We start from the raw sequence: 18,269 nt of genomic DNA on the forward strand, positions 1-18,269 counted from the left end.
TGTACAGTCAACTTATGTAAAATGTACTTGCAAAAAAGAGAAGAATAGCAAACATGCAAAACTTTGCAGACATGAGTAAATCTTCCCATGAGAGGTATCCTACCCTTTCACACGTGTGATTTGGAGCTATATTTAAGATAATCATGACATCTAAAAGACAACCAGGTTCTAAAAAGCCTGCGTTTAATATGAAATAGAATAATATGACAAGACTAAATATCTTTATTTTGTCTGAATTTCGTTTAGACTAAAAATAGGAGCATATCAGCAGCTTTGACAAAATACAAAAGAACTAGACAAAAGAAAGCAGTCATCAAAAACATTTTCTAAATGGTTTATGGAGCGACAGTACAAAACTAAGCCTTTTTAATCAGAGTTTTACATCATTGTCATTATTACATCAACATCACTAAATATTTCTCCAGTATATCATTTCAAACTGTATGTACATCATCTTATGTCTAGCAATAATAGTCTTATACATCTCAAAATACACCCTAGGCCTAGATAAAGAGAGCGCAGAGAGAGAAGATATCAGAAAAAGAAGAACTGGAGAATGATCTTGTGGTGACTTTCTCTTTGTACCAGAAACTGGAAATGTTTGGGGATGAGGCCAAACCCTCATAATTTATTCAACATGGCAAAGGATTCAACAGAATGCTACAGTAGACAAACCATAATAAGTGTGGTTCCAGAACACGGTACATACTGGCCTCAACAATATAAATAACGCAGACATTCTGACTATACTTTAATGGGAAATATTGACACCCCGAATAGTTACTAGCCTCTCTGGACAATGTCTTGCCTACATGTATAGGGCCTAGCTGTCTCACACACAGTATAAGTTGAGGGAGGGGTCAGCATAGACTGAGGCTGGGACTCCACTAAGATAAAGCATTCCTTTCTCTAGCAGACAGAATGTGTAGGCTACAAACATAATGTGTGACCATGATCGGTCTGTGTTTGATAGATAAGGGTGTGTGTGTCTATAAATTGACCAAATATAATAGACTCCTTGCTGCTCTCTGGTGGCAGGATTGAGCATGGAGCAGCAGTGACTCACTATGACTTTACTGTATAATGGCAGCCTGTCCGTATGACTCACTACAATAACCTCAAAGCTAAACTATGTATAACGCAATACCTTTTCTCTGTAAGCACTTAACGTCCACTTCTGTGTAATGGAAACGTCTATACGACACTAAAAGTCAGTCTAAAATTGACCCACACTTCATTACAAAGCTGAATCTTTTGTTGTTGTTTTTTTGCATCCAGTTACACGTTTTTTGCCTGAGATTGTCCAACTGGAATTGTAAGTATTTAAAAATAGCATTTACCTATATTCCTGCGGTGTCTACGTACTCTGATCGCACAGATATCACTAAAGGTGTTTTTCCTAACATACATTAGAGGCCAGGAGAGGTCGGTTGGCAGAATGAGCCTTGCTGGATTAGAGCATGGCCTAATCCTCACCATACGAATAATGCCCCAATTACAACAGTATAATCCAGACTACCATGCTGCTCGATTGCCCTCACCCTGCCTGTCTGCTACACACTGGAGCAGGTCTCTCTTCATCTGTAATCTGATCAAGTGCTGTCCAACCAACCACTATCCCTGCCCTCCCCTCACATCCCCCATCCATCCCATGTCCCTAGTGAATCAATGACAACACCACCATTCTCCAGTCCACAGAGCTGCTTCTGCCCTAAACCACCCCCTCACACCGTCCCATTTAAAACCCACTGTAAACATGGCCACCACAGAGCTCTGAGAATGGCCTGGTCTTAAAACTAAAAACCAATAAGCCAAATCAAATGCCACACATAGCTAGAGTACTCTAATATCAACCTGGTATGGGCTGTCTTCTTCAGGGGATGTTAGCTAATAAGCACACACATTTTTTAACCATACAATCCATTTTATCCAAACACCAAATAAAATCTCTAATAAGTGTACAATTCTGTCTCAGAAAATCCTCAAATTCCTATAAGTTTTTTTTCTAGACAATGGTTTCCACCAAAATGTACCTCAGCATGTTCCCACTAAGTGTGTGCTCTATCAATAGTTCCTGTATAGTCCTGATTTTGTGCAAATAGTATGTGTGTAGTAGAGCATATTAAAATGGACCAGGCTAAGTCACATGGTCCTGTATTGACGTACCAACCCCTAACACACCTTACATCCCCTGCCAATCCTCCATAAGACATGTACTACATGAGGAAGACCAGGGGGTAGTACCTTACCGCAACAGTCAGTAAAGAGGTGATTGGCTGGGATTGGTGTGTTTTAACTTAGAACTCATCGTCCGAGCTGAGCAGCAGAGTCTTCTCATTGTCGCGGGTGCTGATGGTGCTGTGTGTGCGGGACACAGGCGGGGCAGAGTGACCCTGTTCCAGGGTGGACTGCTGGGTGTACTGCTGGTAGGCCGGGGAGAAGTTATGAATAGCATCTTGGACCATGTCTCCAGGGTTCATTGTCTCCTTCAGGCTGCTGGAGATGCTCTTCATGGGGGCACAGCGACCTGGGAGAAGGGGTGTGGAGGAAAGGACAATATATCAAATATTTTAAAAAGGTAAAGTAAGAGTTGTGTAGTAATTGTGAATAACGTGAAACCTAAACAGTGGAAAATCACTTTTGTAAGCTTGCTACATTTAATGTAAAAACAGCAAAAATAACAACCACTGATTTCACAGAAAGCAACATTTCCTTCAAAGTAAGACAAAAGGAGCACAACATTGAACATAGGATTGTAAAAAGTAGAAAGAACCATAAAGATGGTGAAGAAACAATCAGTGGTAGACCTACCATACTCTCCATATATAGGAACTGGGCCTTGATAACGCAGCATGGGGAAAGACAAAGGGACAAGGATATGGAAGGACGAATAAGACAGACAAAATGACCCAGAGAATACGAAGAGGGATGACCAATGAACCAAGGAGGGAGTTTTTTAAAAGAACGAGGAAAAGGAGGTATTCCAAAACCAAAGATGAATGGGAGGAGATAAAGGAAACAAAGATTTGAAAAAGTGCCACAACATAGGAAGTACAGGGGTACGGCGAGGAGGAGGACAAAGTGGGAAATGTATGTTGACAAGGGAATAGAGGGAAAGGGAGTGTGAGTCAGTGAAAAGAGAAGACGTCATCATATTATCTACAGAAGTTCTGCAAAGATACTATACCATATGAGTACCATGAGCTGGACCAATGTCGAGTAGGTCCAGTTAAATAAAGGTTCAATGAAATATTTGTATTAATTTGTCACCACAGTATTTAATACAGCTAAAACTCAGTCTCCTTACCCTGAGAGAGAGAGTCCAGCCTCTTGTCCATGTAGACCTTGTATGTGAAGGCATGACGCAGGGCCAGGGAGGCAAAGAACATCTCGATGCAGACGATGAAGTTCTGGTAACCGGCGGCAACCGTTCCCTCTCCCACTGACACCTCGGGTGAGTTGATTTTGGGGATGGCCCCACACTTCTCTAGGATGGCCAGCAACATGCCTGATGGTAAATAAACATATGTGGAGAATGACTACAATACTATAGTATAATGATATTGACTTGGCATGTAATATGATATGAATGACATTACTCATATTCAAATTGCCTACAGTGCTTCAATGACCTAAACATTTATATCTGTATTTAGATGTTTTAGTGTGTGTGTGTGTGTGTTTATTTGTGCTTCTCACCCTGCCAGAAAGAGAGGAATATGACAGATTTGACCATGAAGAATTTGAGCAAGGGTCTGTAGGGGCTGAGCAGATCCCGGGTGGAGAAATAGAAGAGGAAGAGGGCGTAGAGAGACAGGCTGACTGAGATGTTGTAGACGATGGACACATACAAGTACCCACTGTTCACACTAGGAGGACAGACAGGGACAAGACTGTTGATTAGATTTGAGAGTAAACCAACATTAGGACAAATCTGTATCACTGGATTTGCAACCATCTACACAGAAGCACCGCATTTTTTGGTAATCAAAGTCTTTTAATAAAAAAATAGATGTATACATCTTATAAATTGTTTTTGTATGAGATAGTCAACGATTGCATAACAAGAAGCAGTGGCTTACTTGAAGTCTCCATCACGGTACTTTCCAAAGGCCTGCAGGATGACTGTGACCACGGCCATGAGGGGTTTGATCACACAGAACTGTAGCGTGGCCTGCTTACAGAACCGCAGGAACCCAATGGAGTAACTCCTCCCCCAGAGACAGCACGTACCATACATACAACTGGACCTGGGGGCGCAGGAAAACGCTCGTTAAATACATGTTGAACACACACACACACATACACACACACACACACACACAGAGTGGAAGAAGAGACTTACTCGATAGGTTTTCCTCTGATCTCAGCCATGATGGCGCTCTCTCCTCCCAGGTACTCATAACACAGGCTCAGGAAGTTATAGATGACAAACGCTGCACAGGAGACACACACACACAGTCAATAAAGGGCCGTTTAAGAAGTCAACTCCTCAGACATATGTTTTACATCTAAATATTGTGTACAGTATATTAACCACCTAATATGGACATGGAAAAATATCTAAAACCCAGCACTCTTCCATTACCCCAAGAGACAAGATAAGCCAATGACTGTCATATCAAAGGCAATGGGAAAAAAAGGCAACAAACACCAGACCACCCAGCCACTCGTTGACTTCCTGTGCTGAGTTTTGTCACAGACCCAAGGGAGGCCTCTACTTCCTGCCCACAGGAGATGTGTTGTTCTAACTGGTTGATCAGACCAGACCACACACACTCATAGAATTACACTAAACAAAAAATTATAAACACAACATGCAACAATTTCAACAATTTGACTGAGTTACAGATCATATAAGGAAATCAGTCAATTAAAATAAATTAGGCCCGAATCTATGGATTTCACATGACTGTGCAGGGGCATGAGGCCAGTTGGACGTGGCTTATGGTAGAGAAATCAACATAACATTTTCTGGCAACAGCCCTGGTAGACATTCCTACAGTCAGCACGCCAATTGCACGCTCCCTCAAAACTTGAGACATCTGTGGCATTGTGTTGTGTGACAACTGCACATTTTTTAAAGTGGCCTTTTATTGTCCCCAGCACCTGTGTAATAATCATGCTGTTTAATCAGCTTCTTGATATGCCACACCTGTCAGGTGGATGGATTGTCAAGGAAACGAAAGTTGCTCACTAACAGGGATGTAAACACATTGGTCCTCAAAATTTGAGAGAAATAAGCTTTTTGTGCGTATGGGAAATTTCTGGGATCTTTTATTTCAGCTCATGAAAAATGGGACCAACACTTTACATGTTGCGTTTATATTTTTGTTCAGTATAATCAAGATACTAAAGCTTATAGGATCTCTGTGCATACTGCACAGACCCACTGAGCTATAAATCATCTGAGTGGCCTGCCAGCACTACTAGCAATGGCATTGACCCATCCATTTGATATAACCAGTGACTGAGAAGCAGTGTCTGCCCTCCTTGGGGAGTGATAAATGTCATGTCTTTAGACCAGTCATACTGGAGCAGGTGGCAGTGACTTTGCAGTCTGTGTTCCGGATGTGCACGTTCTGTTCTACGCAGTGTGTGTGTGTGTGTGTGTGTCTGCAGTGTGACTGATGGGCTGTGTCAGGTCAATAAAGCAGGAAGGGATTACCAACTCTCACTACACCAGGGGCTCTATGAAACTGTATAGTCACACAGTGTATTCACACGCACGCACACCCCCCACACCAACTCGCTTTATTCTTAAGGAACAACAATAAAAGTAAACACATATGGATGTGCTTTATTCTCACCTTTGACAGACATCCTACAGTATGCATCCAATAGCATGTCTGTGGCCTACAGTACCAGGCAAAGTTTTGGACACACCAACTCATTATTCCAGGGTTTTTCATTATTTGTACTTTTTTCTACATTGTAGAATAATAGTGATGACATCAAAACTATAAAATAACCACAAAAAAAAAGTGTTAAACAAATCAAGATATATTTCATATTTGAGATTCTTCAAAGTAGCCATCCTTTGCCTTGATGACAGCTTTGCACACTCTTGGTATTCTCTCAACCAGCGTCACCTGGAATGCTTTCCCAACAGCCTTGAAGGAGTTCCCACATGTGCTGAGCACTTGTTGGCTGCTTTTCCTTCACTCTGCAGTCAAACTCATCCCAAACCATCTCAATTGGGTTGAGGTCGGGTGATTGTGGAGGCCAGGTCATCTGATGCAGCACTCCATCACTCTCCTTCTTGGTCAAATAGCCCTTACACAGCCTGGAGGTGTGTTGGGTCATTGTCCTGTTGAAAAAAAAGGATGTCCCACTAAGCCCAACCCAGATGGGATAGCGTATCGCTGCAGAATGCTGTGGTAGTCATGCAGGTTAAGTGTGCCTTGAATTCTAAATAAATCACAGACAGTGTCACCAGCAAAGCACCCCCACACCACCTCCTCCATGCTTCACTCTGGGAACCACAAATGCAGAGATCATCCGGTCACCTACTCTGCGTCTCACAAAGACATGGCAGTTGGAAACAAAACATCTCTCATTTGGACTCATCAGACCAAAGGACATATTTCTACCAGTCTAATGTCCATTGCTAAGCAAGTCTCTTCTTCTTATTGCGGTCCTTTAGTAGTGGTTTCTTTGCAGCAATATGACCATGAAGGCCTGATTCAAGCAGTCTCCTCTGAACAGTTGATGTTGAGATGTGTCTGTTACTTGAACTCTGAAGCATTTATTTGGGCCACAATTTGCTGGTAACTCTAAATTAACTTATCCTCTGCAGCAGAGGTAACTCTGGGTCTTCCTTTCCTGTGGCTGTCTTCATGAGAGACAGTTTCATCATAGCGCTTGATGGTTTTTGAGACTGAACTTGAAGAAACTTTCAAAGTTCTTGAAATGTTCCGTATTGTCTGACCTTCATGTCTTAAAGTAATGATGGACCGTCGTTTCTCTTTGCTTATTTGAGCTTTTCTTGCCATAATGGACTTAGCCCTATTTGCTAAGAGACCATCTACAAATAGGGCTATCTTCTGTATACCACCCCTACCTTGTCACAACACAACTGATTGGCTGAAATGATTTAAGATGGAAAGAAATTCCATAAATTAACTTTTAACAAGGCACACCTGTTAATCGAAATGCATTCCAATTGACTACCTCATGAGGCTGGTTGAGAGAATGCCAAGAGAGTGCAAAGCTGTCATCAAGGCAAAGGGTGGCTACTTCGAGGAATCTCAAATATAAAATATATTTTGATTTGTTTAAAACTTTGATTTCATACATGTTATATCATAGTTTTGTTGTCTTCACTATTATTCTACAATGTAGAATAGAGTAAAAATAAAGAAAAACCCTGGAATGAGTAGGTGTGTCCAGACGTTTGACTGCTACTGTATGTGTCTGTCTGTATTGCATCAATGTGACTAGTATGACTGAGATGAGGAAAGGTCCAACCCTGAGGCACTCACTGTATGACTAATACACCATTATACTCTCTATTAACCCCTGCAGGGGGATTCTAAAGTTCTCATTCCCTGCTCAGCAGTTCTGTGAGAGTGTGTGTCGTGTGTGTATTGAACCAGTAAGCGAGTGTGTTGGTGTATAACATATTGGAGGGTATGTGCCAGAGTGGATGTTGGTGACTTGTAGCGTTAAGTAAGGGTGTGTGTGACTGTGTAGTGAGTGATGGTACTTGCATGAGAATGTGTGGGAGTGTGTGTTACAGTGTACAGCTCTATATTTAGCCTGTACACCCAGGGGAACAGAGCTGCTGTGAGATCCCATTTGCCAAACACACCTTCTTCTCTGCAGCAGAAGCACTGGCATCAGCTATTCTGTCATCTCTCTCCATCACTTGCACCCTGTCTCTCACTCTCATCATCACCCTCACTCTCTGTTTGTCTCTGCAGCACAGCTCTACTAACACATGCACAGACAGACAGAACCATAGACATTAAGGATCAGAACCGACCTGGGGTGACACCACATCACACACACTAGACCAGACTAGCCCACACAGACTGCCAGACCAAATTCATAGATAACAGAGTACCAGTATCTAGAAGTTGAAAGGTATTTTACAAGTACATTAGGCCTTTATAAAATGTGTGATATTCACCATTGTATCCCTTGTGACTATGAATATTGCATAAGCCATATCAGATAAACAGCTGACTCTGTCTTCTGTTCTCTGTGTGTGTACCAGCATGTTTGGGTGAGACCTCATCATTAGGGCTGCCTTGTGCAGTGAACACGGTTGCTATGCAACAGGTTCTTCCTACCCAGAAATCTGGGCAGGCCCCAGAACAACAAGAGGCAGCACAGAGGCAGATCAGCAGTTAGCCATCTGTCCATGGGGCCGCACCATGACTCCCACACACTGGTAAACAACACGCACGCACACACGCACACACACCCTTGTGGATTAGATAAACAGCCACATGTGTGGACATTGGAGGCCAAAGACAGCCTGCCCAGGGAGCAAAACTGATTGAAAAGACATATTTTCAACCAGTTTGGCTCACTGGGTGAGGAAGTATCACAACAAAGCTGATCGGCATGGTAAAGCCATTCATTTCTGTTCAACTCATGTGTAGTCTCTTACCCTCGTAGCAGTCCCGGACGGTGTCAAAGTAGACGTAGTACTCCTCGTTAGTGAAGAAGAGGAGGCTGAGCCAGGAGTCAAAAGCATAGATGGGCACGATGAAGAGAATCCGCACGATGTGTCTCTGCTCATTAGGAGAACTGTAGTACCGCAGGTGCATGTAGATCTGAGAGGGCGAGAGAGAAGCAACGATGGATGGAAAGGAGATTATATATATACATGAGAGAGAGAAACAAATAGAGAGGGATAGAGTTTAATGTTTACATCAATTTCTATTGTCCCATTTTACAAGACACAAAAGCAGTATTGCATACTTTCTAAACCTGTTACTAATTAACATCCTGCCTCTGAGGGAGACAGGAATGGGAGTGAGAGCAGTGGGAATTCACAGAAGAACACAGTGATGCCTACACCACAAAGATCCTATTCAATTAGAGGGACTAGGTCATAAACCCTCCAACGTTCCAAAATGGGGCAAAATGGCAGCCATCTTGGTCAGGGAGAAATTCAAAATGAGTCTAATTGGAATGAATGACAGTAGTGCCATAGGTGATGCTTTTCCTGCTTTTACTTATGCAGGAAAACTAAAGTATGTGATGCATCTAAAAATGTGTAATGGAATTATATTCAACCTAAAATATTATCATACACTGAGTGTAGAAAACACTAGAAACACCTGCTCTTTCCATGACACAGGTGAATCCAGGTGAAAGCTATGATCCCTTATGAATGTCACTTGTTAAATCCACAGTCTAGATGAAGGGGAGGAGACAGGTTAAAGAAGGCGTTTTAAGCCTTAAGACAATTGAGACATGGATTGTGTATGTGTGCCATTCAGGAGGGTGAATGGATAAGACAACATTTAAGTGCCTCTGAACGGATTATGGCAGTAGTTGCCAGGCGCACCGGTTTGAGTGCGTCAAGAACTGCAACGCTGCTGGGTTTTTCACGCTCAACAGTTTCCCGTGTGTATCAAGAATGGTCCACCACCCAAAGGACATCCAGCCAACTTGACAACTGTGGGAAGCATTGGAGTCAACATGGGCCAGCTCCCCTGTGCAACGCTTTCAACACCTTGTAGAGTCCATGCCCCGACTAATGGAGGCTGTTCTGAGGGCAAAAGGGAGTGCAACTCAATATTAGGAAGGTGTCCCTAATGTTTTGTACAATAAGTGTAAAATTTTAAATACAGGTTTTATACATATTTTCTGTATAAGTAGCCTCTAAAATATATGTAAACAGACCATAAATGTCTCAAATGTTGTTTTCTTGGAAAGCTGTGAGTGCTATTATACACAATTTTTTTGAGCAAAGGGAACACTTAAACAACACAATGTAACTCCAAGTCAATCACACTTCTGTAAAATCAAACTGTCCACTTAGGAAGCAACACTGATTGACAATAAATTTCACATGCTGTTGTGCAAATGGAATAGACAACAGGTGGAAATTATAAGTGTAACGGATGTGAAACGCTAGCTTAGTTAAATAGTGTTTCAATCGGTGACGTCACTTGCTCTGAGACCTTGAAGTAGTAGTTCCCCTTGCTCTGCAAGGGCCGCTGCTTTTGTGGAGCGATGGGTAACGATGCTTCATGGGTGACTGTTGTTGATGTGTGCAGAGGGTACCTGGTTCGCGACCGGGTATGGGCGAGGGGACGGTCTAAAGTTATACTGTTACACAGGCAATTAGCAAGACACCCCCAATAAAGGAGTGGTTCTGCAGGTGGTGACCACAGACCACTTCTCAGTTCCTATGCTTCCTGGCTGATGTTTTGGTCACTTTTGAATGCTGCCGGTGCTTTCACTCTAGTGGTAGCATGAGACGGAGTCTACAACCCACACAAGTGGCTCAGGTAATGCAGCTCATCCAGGATGGCACATCAATGCGAGCTGTGGCAAGAAGGTTTGCTGTGTCTGTCAGCGCTACCAGGAGACAGGCCAGTACATCAGGAGACGTGGAGGAGGCCGTAAGAGGGCAACAACCCAGCAGCAGGACCGCTACCTCCACCTTTGTGCAAGGAGGAGCAGGAGGAGCACTGCCAGAGCCCTGCAAAATGACCTCCAGCAGGCCACAAATGTGCATGTGTCTGCTCAAACGGTCAGAAACAGACTCCATGAGGGTAGTATGAGGGCCCGACGTCCACAGGTGGGGGTTGTGCTTACAGCCCAACACCGTGCAGGACATTTGGCATTTGCCAGAGAACACCAAGATTGGCAAATTCGCCACTGGCGCCCTGTGCTCTTCACAGATGAAAGCAGGTTCACACTGAGCACATGACAGACGTGACAGAGTCTGGAGACGCCGTGGAGAACGTTCTGCTGCCTGCAACATCCTCCAGCATGACCGTTTTGTCGGTGGGTCAGTCATGGTGTGGGGTGGCATGTCTTTGGGGGGCCGCACAGCCCTCCATGTGCTCGCCAGAGATAGCCTGACGGCCATTAGGTACCAAGATGAGATCCTCAGACCCCTTGTGAGACCATATGCTGGTGCGGTTGGCCCTGGGTTCCTCCTAATGCAAGACAATGCTAGACCTCATGTGGCTGGAGTGTGTCAGCAGTTCCTGCAAGAGGAAGGCATTGATGCTATGGACTGGCCCGCCCGTTCCCCAGACCTGAATCCAATTGAGCACATCTGGGACATCATGTCTCGCTCCATCTACCAACGCCACATTGCACCACAGACTGTCCAGGAGTTGGCGGGTGCTTTAGTCCAGGTCTGGGAAGAGATCCCTCAGGAGACCATCCGCCACCTCATCAGGAGCATGCCCAAGGGTTATAGGGAGGTCATACAGGCACGTAGAGGCCACACACACACACTACTGAGCCTCATTTTGACTTGTTTTAAGGACATTACATCAAAGTTGGATCGGCCTGTAGTGTGGCTTTCCACTTTAATTTTGAGTGCGACTCCAAATCCAGACCTCCATGGGTTGATACATTTTATTTCTATTGATCATTTTTGTGTGATTTTGTTGTCAGCACATTCAACTATGTAAAGAAAAAAGTATTTAATAAGAATATTTCATTCATTCAGATCTAGGATGTGTTATTTTAGTGTTCCATTTATTTTTTTGAGCAGTGTATGATACAATGTCAATACTTTTTTGAGCCAGGCTATGGCTGTGGATTGACAGGATTGTTTGAATGGAATGTTGGCATATTGGCAGTTCATTAAAAAAATATATGGAATCATTCCTCTAAAACGGTCTGGCTAGCTAACAGACATATAGTGCAGCTAAATTCTTCGCATTCATTGTTTTACACAATATCTTATCACAGCACTGGCAGACCATGGTTGGCCAACTCCCTGACCAACATGGCTGATCTTTGGACCGCCATAAAAAGGTTCATGTTCATTCTAGCATTCAAATTCCTAATTATATGGTCTACACACCATCCTTGGCATCATTTCAGTTTAGCCCCCTTTTCTCTACCCAAACAAAGAAGCCACCAGACATTCTCATTTCAGACAGTAGGACAGGGATTACCTTGCATAAGGTGGGTGTAGTTGTGTGTTGGGTTTTTCAGATAAACAAACAGGGATTGTGTGTTGTTGCTAGGCAACCTATGCTCTCTGACTGAGCACCGAGCAGATGCATCTATTCCTCCAGAATCACCCCAGGTGGAACCTCTGGTTAAATAAGCTCCTCACACTGTAGGGCCTACAGGGGAAGACAACACCTAGACCCCCGAGCCTGGGCATACCATTTGGAGATTCAATAGAAACTCTAAATGGTGTTCAGTTTTAGTGGAATGAGTGTGTTTTGAGATGTGGGGAAGTGTGCATCTGTGTGTGCGTGTGTAATATGTATTTTATTACCTGGTGACAGGTGAAGAGCAGGGCAGTCCAGACGAAGAAGCCCGACACTGCCTGGGCAGCGGGGGTCATCAGGAAGGTGGGCTGGTCCAGGGTCAGCAGGGGGGTCTCTGGGAACCAGGAGATGTTGGGGCCCGGGGAGTCCATGGTGGGAGGGGGACCAGGGGCCCCACCCAGGGGGTATTCCTCTCCAACACCAACACCTAGTCGTTCAGACAGGGGCACGTCACGCCTCCACAGACGACTCATCTGGAGAAAAGGGTACAGAGAGAAAACATATCCTTTATGTCCACATTAATGATACCGTGCATAAAACAGTGCAGACATTCAGTCTGATACTTTCCAGAGCATTATTGGAGATATTGTAACCATCAACCACAGCTATCAATAATGTAATTTATGTTGATGAGAGCATCTGATAAAGGAAGAGCAGAGACAATGAGTCAGGTGTGTTGTACTGTTTACTGAATAGAGTGAGGGAATCAATAGATTCCAGAGTGGGAGGGGGAGATAACTATAATCTCTGATAGTCAAACCAATGTTTCCCCCTCCTAGGCTACTGACTGTATAGACAGCAGTGGCATGTGTTCATGGATGCCAAGGAAACCCAGGCTTCCCAAAAATATTGACCCCCCCCCAAAAAAAATAAAGAATACATTATTTTGTCTCTCTGTTTAATAAATTTTCCTTCAATTTGCAAGAGGCTGAATGTTTCTCACAGGACAAAGCATCCGAGCAAGTGAAACAGTGCCCCTCTGTCTCTCTACGTGTAGGCCATCTATCTGATGCGGCCTGGTTCTAACGAGTATGACATTGTTGCCGCCTGTACCATTAAAAGCAAGGGAAGCCAGCAAGCATCTGACCTCCCTTGACAAAAAAAAAGTAGAACATTTTTTGCCAATCAGCGTTGAGCTAAACTGAGCCATCTCAACTGTGAATGGTCCTGGTGCACCAAAAAAAAAAAAAAAAAAAAAAAAAAAAGTGTCAAGGGAAGCCATCTTGGATTTGGTGTCAATCCTATCAAATTCCATTAGGAGCATACATCATTGATAGAAACATTTAATTGTTGCATCTCGTTGTGTTGTTGTCCTCTGGCAGCAAGCTAGCCAGCTAGCTAAAATTGTCCCTTTCCTAAATTAGCCATGGATGGAGATAGGAATTTGGACTTGGGGTTTTACTTAATTCTCCGTACTGACCAATGACTATAATGGCAATTCTGATCCAACTTTGTCATACATTGTTGTGCCCCTGGCCTGAGAGGATGGAAGTTCAATATGTAGATAAATGATGAAGGCTAATGTTAACTAGCTAACGTTGCCCATGAATGCAAGTTAAGCTAGCTTGCAAGCATTTTAGCCAGGTAGCCTAGGACAACACTGTCATACAGTGTGTACTATATGACAGTGATAAACCATTTCGTCAACATGAAAGAGAGGATGGCATTGGCATTTCTCTACAAGTATGGTGAGTCAACATGTTTTTCTACTTGCATGAACGCGCGCACACACACACACACACACACACACACACACACACACACACACAGAGAGAGAGAGAAATCAGAACCATGGACAACCACGTAAATTGAAGTCGGAAGTTTACATACACTTTGTCATTAAAACTCGTTTTTTAACCACTCCACACATTTTTTTGTTGACAAACTATAGTTTTGGCAAGTCGGTTAGGACATCTACTTTGTGCGTGACACAAGTAATTTTTCCAACAATTGTTTACAGACAGATTATTTCACTTATAATTCACAGTATCACAATTCCAGTGGGTCAGAAGTTTACATACACTAAGTTGACTGTGCTTTTAAACAGCTTCCAGAAATTCCAGAAAATGTCATGGCTTTAGAAGCTTCTGATAGGCTAATTGACATCATTTGACTCAATTGGAGGTGTACCTGTGGATGTATTTCAAGGCCTACCTTCAAACTCAGTGCCACTTTGCTTGACATCATGGGAAAATCAAAATAAATCAGCAAAGACCTCAGAACAAAGAATTGTAGACCTCGACAAGTCTGGTTCATCCTTGGGAGCAATTTCCAAACGCCTGAAGGTACCACGTTCATCTGTACAAACAATAATACACAAGTATAAACACCATGGGACCACGCAGCCGTTCTACCGCTCAGGAAGGAGACGCGTTCTGTCTCCTAGAGATTCATGTATTTCAGTACGAAAATGCAAATCAATCACGGAACAGCACCAAAGGACCTTGTGAAAATGCTGGAGGAAACAGGTACAAAAGTATATATAGCCACAGTAAAATGAGTCTATCGACATAACCTGAAAGGCCGCTCAGCAAGGAAGAAGCCACTGCTCCAAAACCGCCATAAAAAAAAGACTACAGTTTGCAACTGCACATGGGGACAAAGATCGTACTTTTTGGAGAAATGTCCTCTGGTCTGATGAAACAAAAATAGAACTGTTTGGTCATATTGACCATCGTTATGCTTGGAGGAAGAAGGGGGAGGCTTGCAAGCCGAAGAACATCATCCCAACCATGAAGCACAGGGGTGGCAGCATCATGTTGTGGGGGTGCTTTGCTGCAGGAGGGACTGGTGCACTTCACAAAATAGATGGCATCATGAGGAAAGAAAAGTATGTGGATATATTGAAGCAACATCTCAAGACATCAGTCAGGAAGTAAAACCTTGGTCGCAAATGGGTCTTCCAAATGGACAATGACCCCAAGCATACTTCCAAAGTTGTTGCAAAATGGCTTAAGGACAATAAAGTCAAGGTATTGGAGTGGCCATCACAAAGCCCTGACCTCAATCCCATAGAAAATGTGTGGGCAGAACTGAAAAAGCGTGTGCGAGCAAGGAGGCCTACAAACCTGACTCAGTTACAACAGCTCTGTCAGGAGAAATGGGCCAAAATTCACCCAACTTATTGCGGGAAGCTTGTGGAAGGCTACCTGAAACATTTGACCCAAGTTAAACAATTTAAAGGCAATGCTACCAAATACTAATTGAGTGTATGTAAACTTCTGACCCAATGAGAATGTGATGAAATAAATAAAATAAATAAAATCAGAAATAAATCAATTATTCGGACATTTCACATTCTTAAAATAAAGTGGTGATCCTAACTGACCTAAGACCATGAATTTTTACTTGGATTAAATGTCAGGAATTGTGATAAACGGAGTTTAAATGTATTTGGTTAAGGTGTATGTAAACTTCCGACTTCAACTGTATTTAGCTTACGTTGATTAGACTAAATCATTTTTGTGTATCTTTTAGTTGTCACTATATTAGATTAAGCAGAGGTGATTTGATTATGTTGAAATTGTGCTGGAATAGTGATGGGTAAAATCACCAGGGAAACCAATGCACAGCTACTGATAGACAGGGCATTCCTTCCTGCCTAAAATAATTGAGTTTCTTTTGACAGTTTTGTGTTAAACAGGTTGTTCTGAAAGCATGTATTGTATGGGCAATTTCACGATAAAAGAGTGCTGCTGAGACTGATGCTTTTTGTACGTCAATGATTGCAAAGTAAACAAACCATTCAACTCTATACACAAGGCCTACTTTGAATCATTTCCACAGATTTATTTCTCTCTCCAAAAACACTTACTTGAAGAACAGTGCAGACACAAAGTGTGGTAACAGAATGACGGCACAAACTGTCATGCTGTTACCAAACTTTGCATCTGCACTGTCCTTGAAGTAAATGTGTTTTTGTACATTTTTTAAAGTTGTTCTTCTGCATAGAGTAGTACGGTTTGGTTAACTACAGTATTTTTCTATGGAAGAGGGACCAAACACAAGGAAAAGCCAAAAATTGCATCTGTAAACATTTCTATTTAGTCATTATGAATCCCTATTTCAAAACAGAATTTAGTATCAGATATCCTGCTGGCATGTTTGTATCTGCCACGCGATAACCTCAATGCCAGTTGTTGCTGTCATTGACATTATCATAGAACAAAAATAAGAAATACTGTCCACTTCAAAGGCCACACACAATAACACACACAGTGAGACTAAAAATAGCCCGCTGTGACTCAAAGCCTTTCTCAAGCAAAATCAGAGACAGCAACAGTGGACAGCATGTTATAGGACATGTCTAAACTGACCTATCATATCATGGCTTGGCTGCCAAACCGCATAGCAAGTCATATTAACAGCAGCATGACAGACTGAGGCAGTATTATGTTGCTTCCACACACACAGGCATGCAAACACAGGTGTAATCCTGGGTCTCACTACACCTATGAAATTAAATGAATCCAATTACATTGATTATGTGACTTGTGTCTCTGACTGTGTGGGCGTTGGAGCTTGAGTCACATGAATGTCTATGAATGTGCATGTTTCTCTCTGTGTGTGTGTGTGATGGGGGTCATTTGTATTGGTTTGCAGAGAATCAGCAAATTAACATGTAGAATAGGGCTGGGTTGAATGCATCAACGGCAGACAGTAGGACAGACAGGGAGAGAGACACATGACTGGAATATGTGTGTGTTGGGGTTTGTGAGGAAGCTAATAATATTAAAAACGATAAAAAAAGGTTAAACGCTTCAAAACATAATCCATAACAAATGCTACTAACTTCAATTACTTGTCAGGTAAAAAACATTTATTTAAAGGTAAAACGATTAAATGAGATTAGGAAGCTCGAGTGATTACCAGCACACAGCAGCAACCATTCAAGCAAACTGGCAGAAAAACATTGTTTGCAGTAGAGAAACATAGTAGCCACTAATGTAAGCAGAACTCGACAATGAATGTATGAATGACAGGGTGGTAAACAGACGCATACTGTATATAGACAGTCACTCTCACCTTTGCAGTCGATTATCTATAGGTAAACTTGAATCAAGATGACGTCTGTCTGAAGAATGGATTTGGAGAAAAAAAACTGAAACATACGTTTATTCTAATTATATTTTAAAGGGTAGACAACTAGAAACGATTGTTATTTTAGACATAACTTTAATCTGATTTATTTGCATTCAAACGAGCAAGTAAAATAATTTTACCTTTCATCAATTGATGGTTTCTGAACAAACTTTAGTCGGCGAGTGCAGTTTTAAAGCAAGAAATGAGAGAAAAATGTATTTAATTCCACAAAACTGCGATCGTTACTTCGACATCCATGTTTATTTTCCAGTCCTGCTCGATTGGAAATCTTTCAATTCTAACCAAGAGTTAAATCCGTTTTTAAAAATCTCAGTTTAAGGTTTTAATCTCATTTTAGTGTGCCTTGGTCCTTTCTTCATTCCGTTATGAACAATACAGGTAAAATATCAGTTTTGTCCTGTTCTATAAACTCCGTCATTCCTTTCTCTCCTTTTTCCTACCTCGGCGTTTGTAACAGACCCTATCTTCTAGGATTAGCTACATTGATCAACTCCGTTCGGTACTCTCCGTAGGTTCTCTCGAATGATATGTAGCCTGCTGTTTCCACCAATCACAGCCAATGAACACCGAGCACCAGGAAGTGGACAGAGTCGTGACAGAGATGAGTTTATAATGACGAGATGCTCATGTCTCCACCCTAACAATGGGAGTCGTTGTCCAAAAGGCTCGAAGGCAGACGACACGTTTACTGTAGGTCCAGAATAAACCCAGAGAAAAGCTTTGGGTTTATATTGGACAATTTTGGCGAGCGAAATCTCTCGTTTAGCTTCTTTCTCTCTGGTTGTGATATGTGGCAATGCGCATGTCTAATTTGACTCGAATCGCATTTACGGGCTGATCCTAGGTCAGTATAGTTTTACATTATTTTCCATCCTAACAGCGAAGGTAAGAATTGAAAATGTATCTAAGAACTATCAAAATGACTTCTAAAATAAATTATCCACACACACA

General features: G+C 42.4%; 1 protein-coding gene across 8 annotated transcripts; it reads right to left on the minus strand.

Moving 5' to 3' along the window:
• Positions 1 to 199: 199 nt before the first annotated feature.
• LOC110499079 (transmembrane protein 184B) lies at positions 200 to 18,136 on the minus strand. 8 transcript variants are annotated; one of them, XM_090212151.1, is made up of 10 exons: positions 17,438 to 18,136; positions 17,241 to 17,289; positions 12,443 to 12,688; positions 8,621 to 8,786; positions 4,346 to 4,436; positions 4,083 to 4,250; positions 3,700 to 3,869; positions 3,308 to 3,508; positions 2,812 to 2,838; positions 200 to 2,527 (listed from the first exon to the last, which is right to left on the minus strand). In XM_090212151.1, exons 3-10 carry the CDS (start codon positions 12,686 to 12,688, stop codon positions 2,298 to 2,300), a joined length of 1,299 nt encoding a protein of 432 aa, XP_090068277.1. In that variant the 5' UTR covers positions 17,241 to 17,289; positions 17,438 to 18,136; the 3' UTR covers positions 200 to 2,297. The 8 variants fall into 8 exon arrangements, with proteins under 8 accessions (XP_090068277.1, XP_090068279.1, XP_090068278.1 ...); XM_090212153.1 differs by having other exon boundaries at positions 17,241 to 17,316; positions 17,438 to 17,845; XM_090212152.1 differs by lacking the exon at positions 17,241 to 17,289 and having other exon boundaries at positions 17,438 to 18,113.
• Positions 18,137 to 18,269: the final 133 nt, after the last annotated feature.

The sequence above is a fragment of the Oncorhynchus mykiss genome, chromosome 20 (genome assembly GCF_057628025.1).
Source record: "Oncorhynchus mykiss isolate SJ-2025 chromosome 20, ASM5762802v1, whole genome shotgun sequence".
NCBI lineage: Eukaryota > Metazoa > Chordata > Actinopteri > Salmoniformes > Salmonidae > Oncorhynchus > Oncorhynchus mykiss.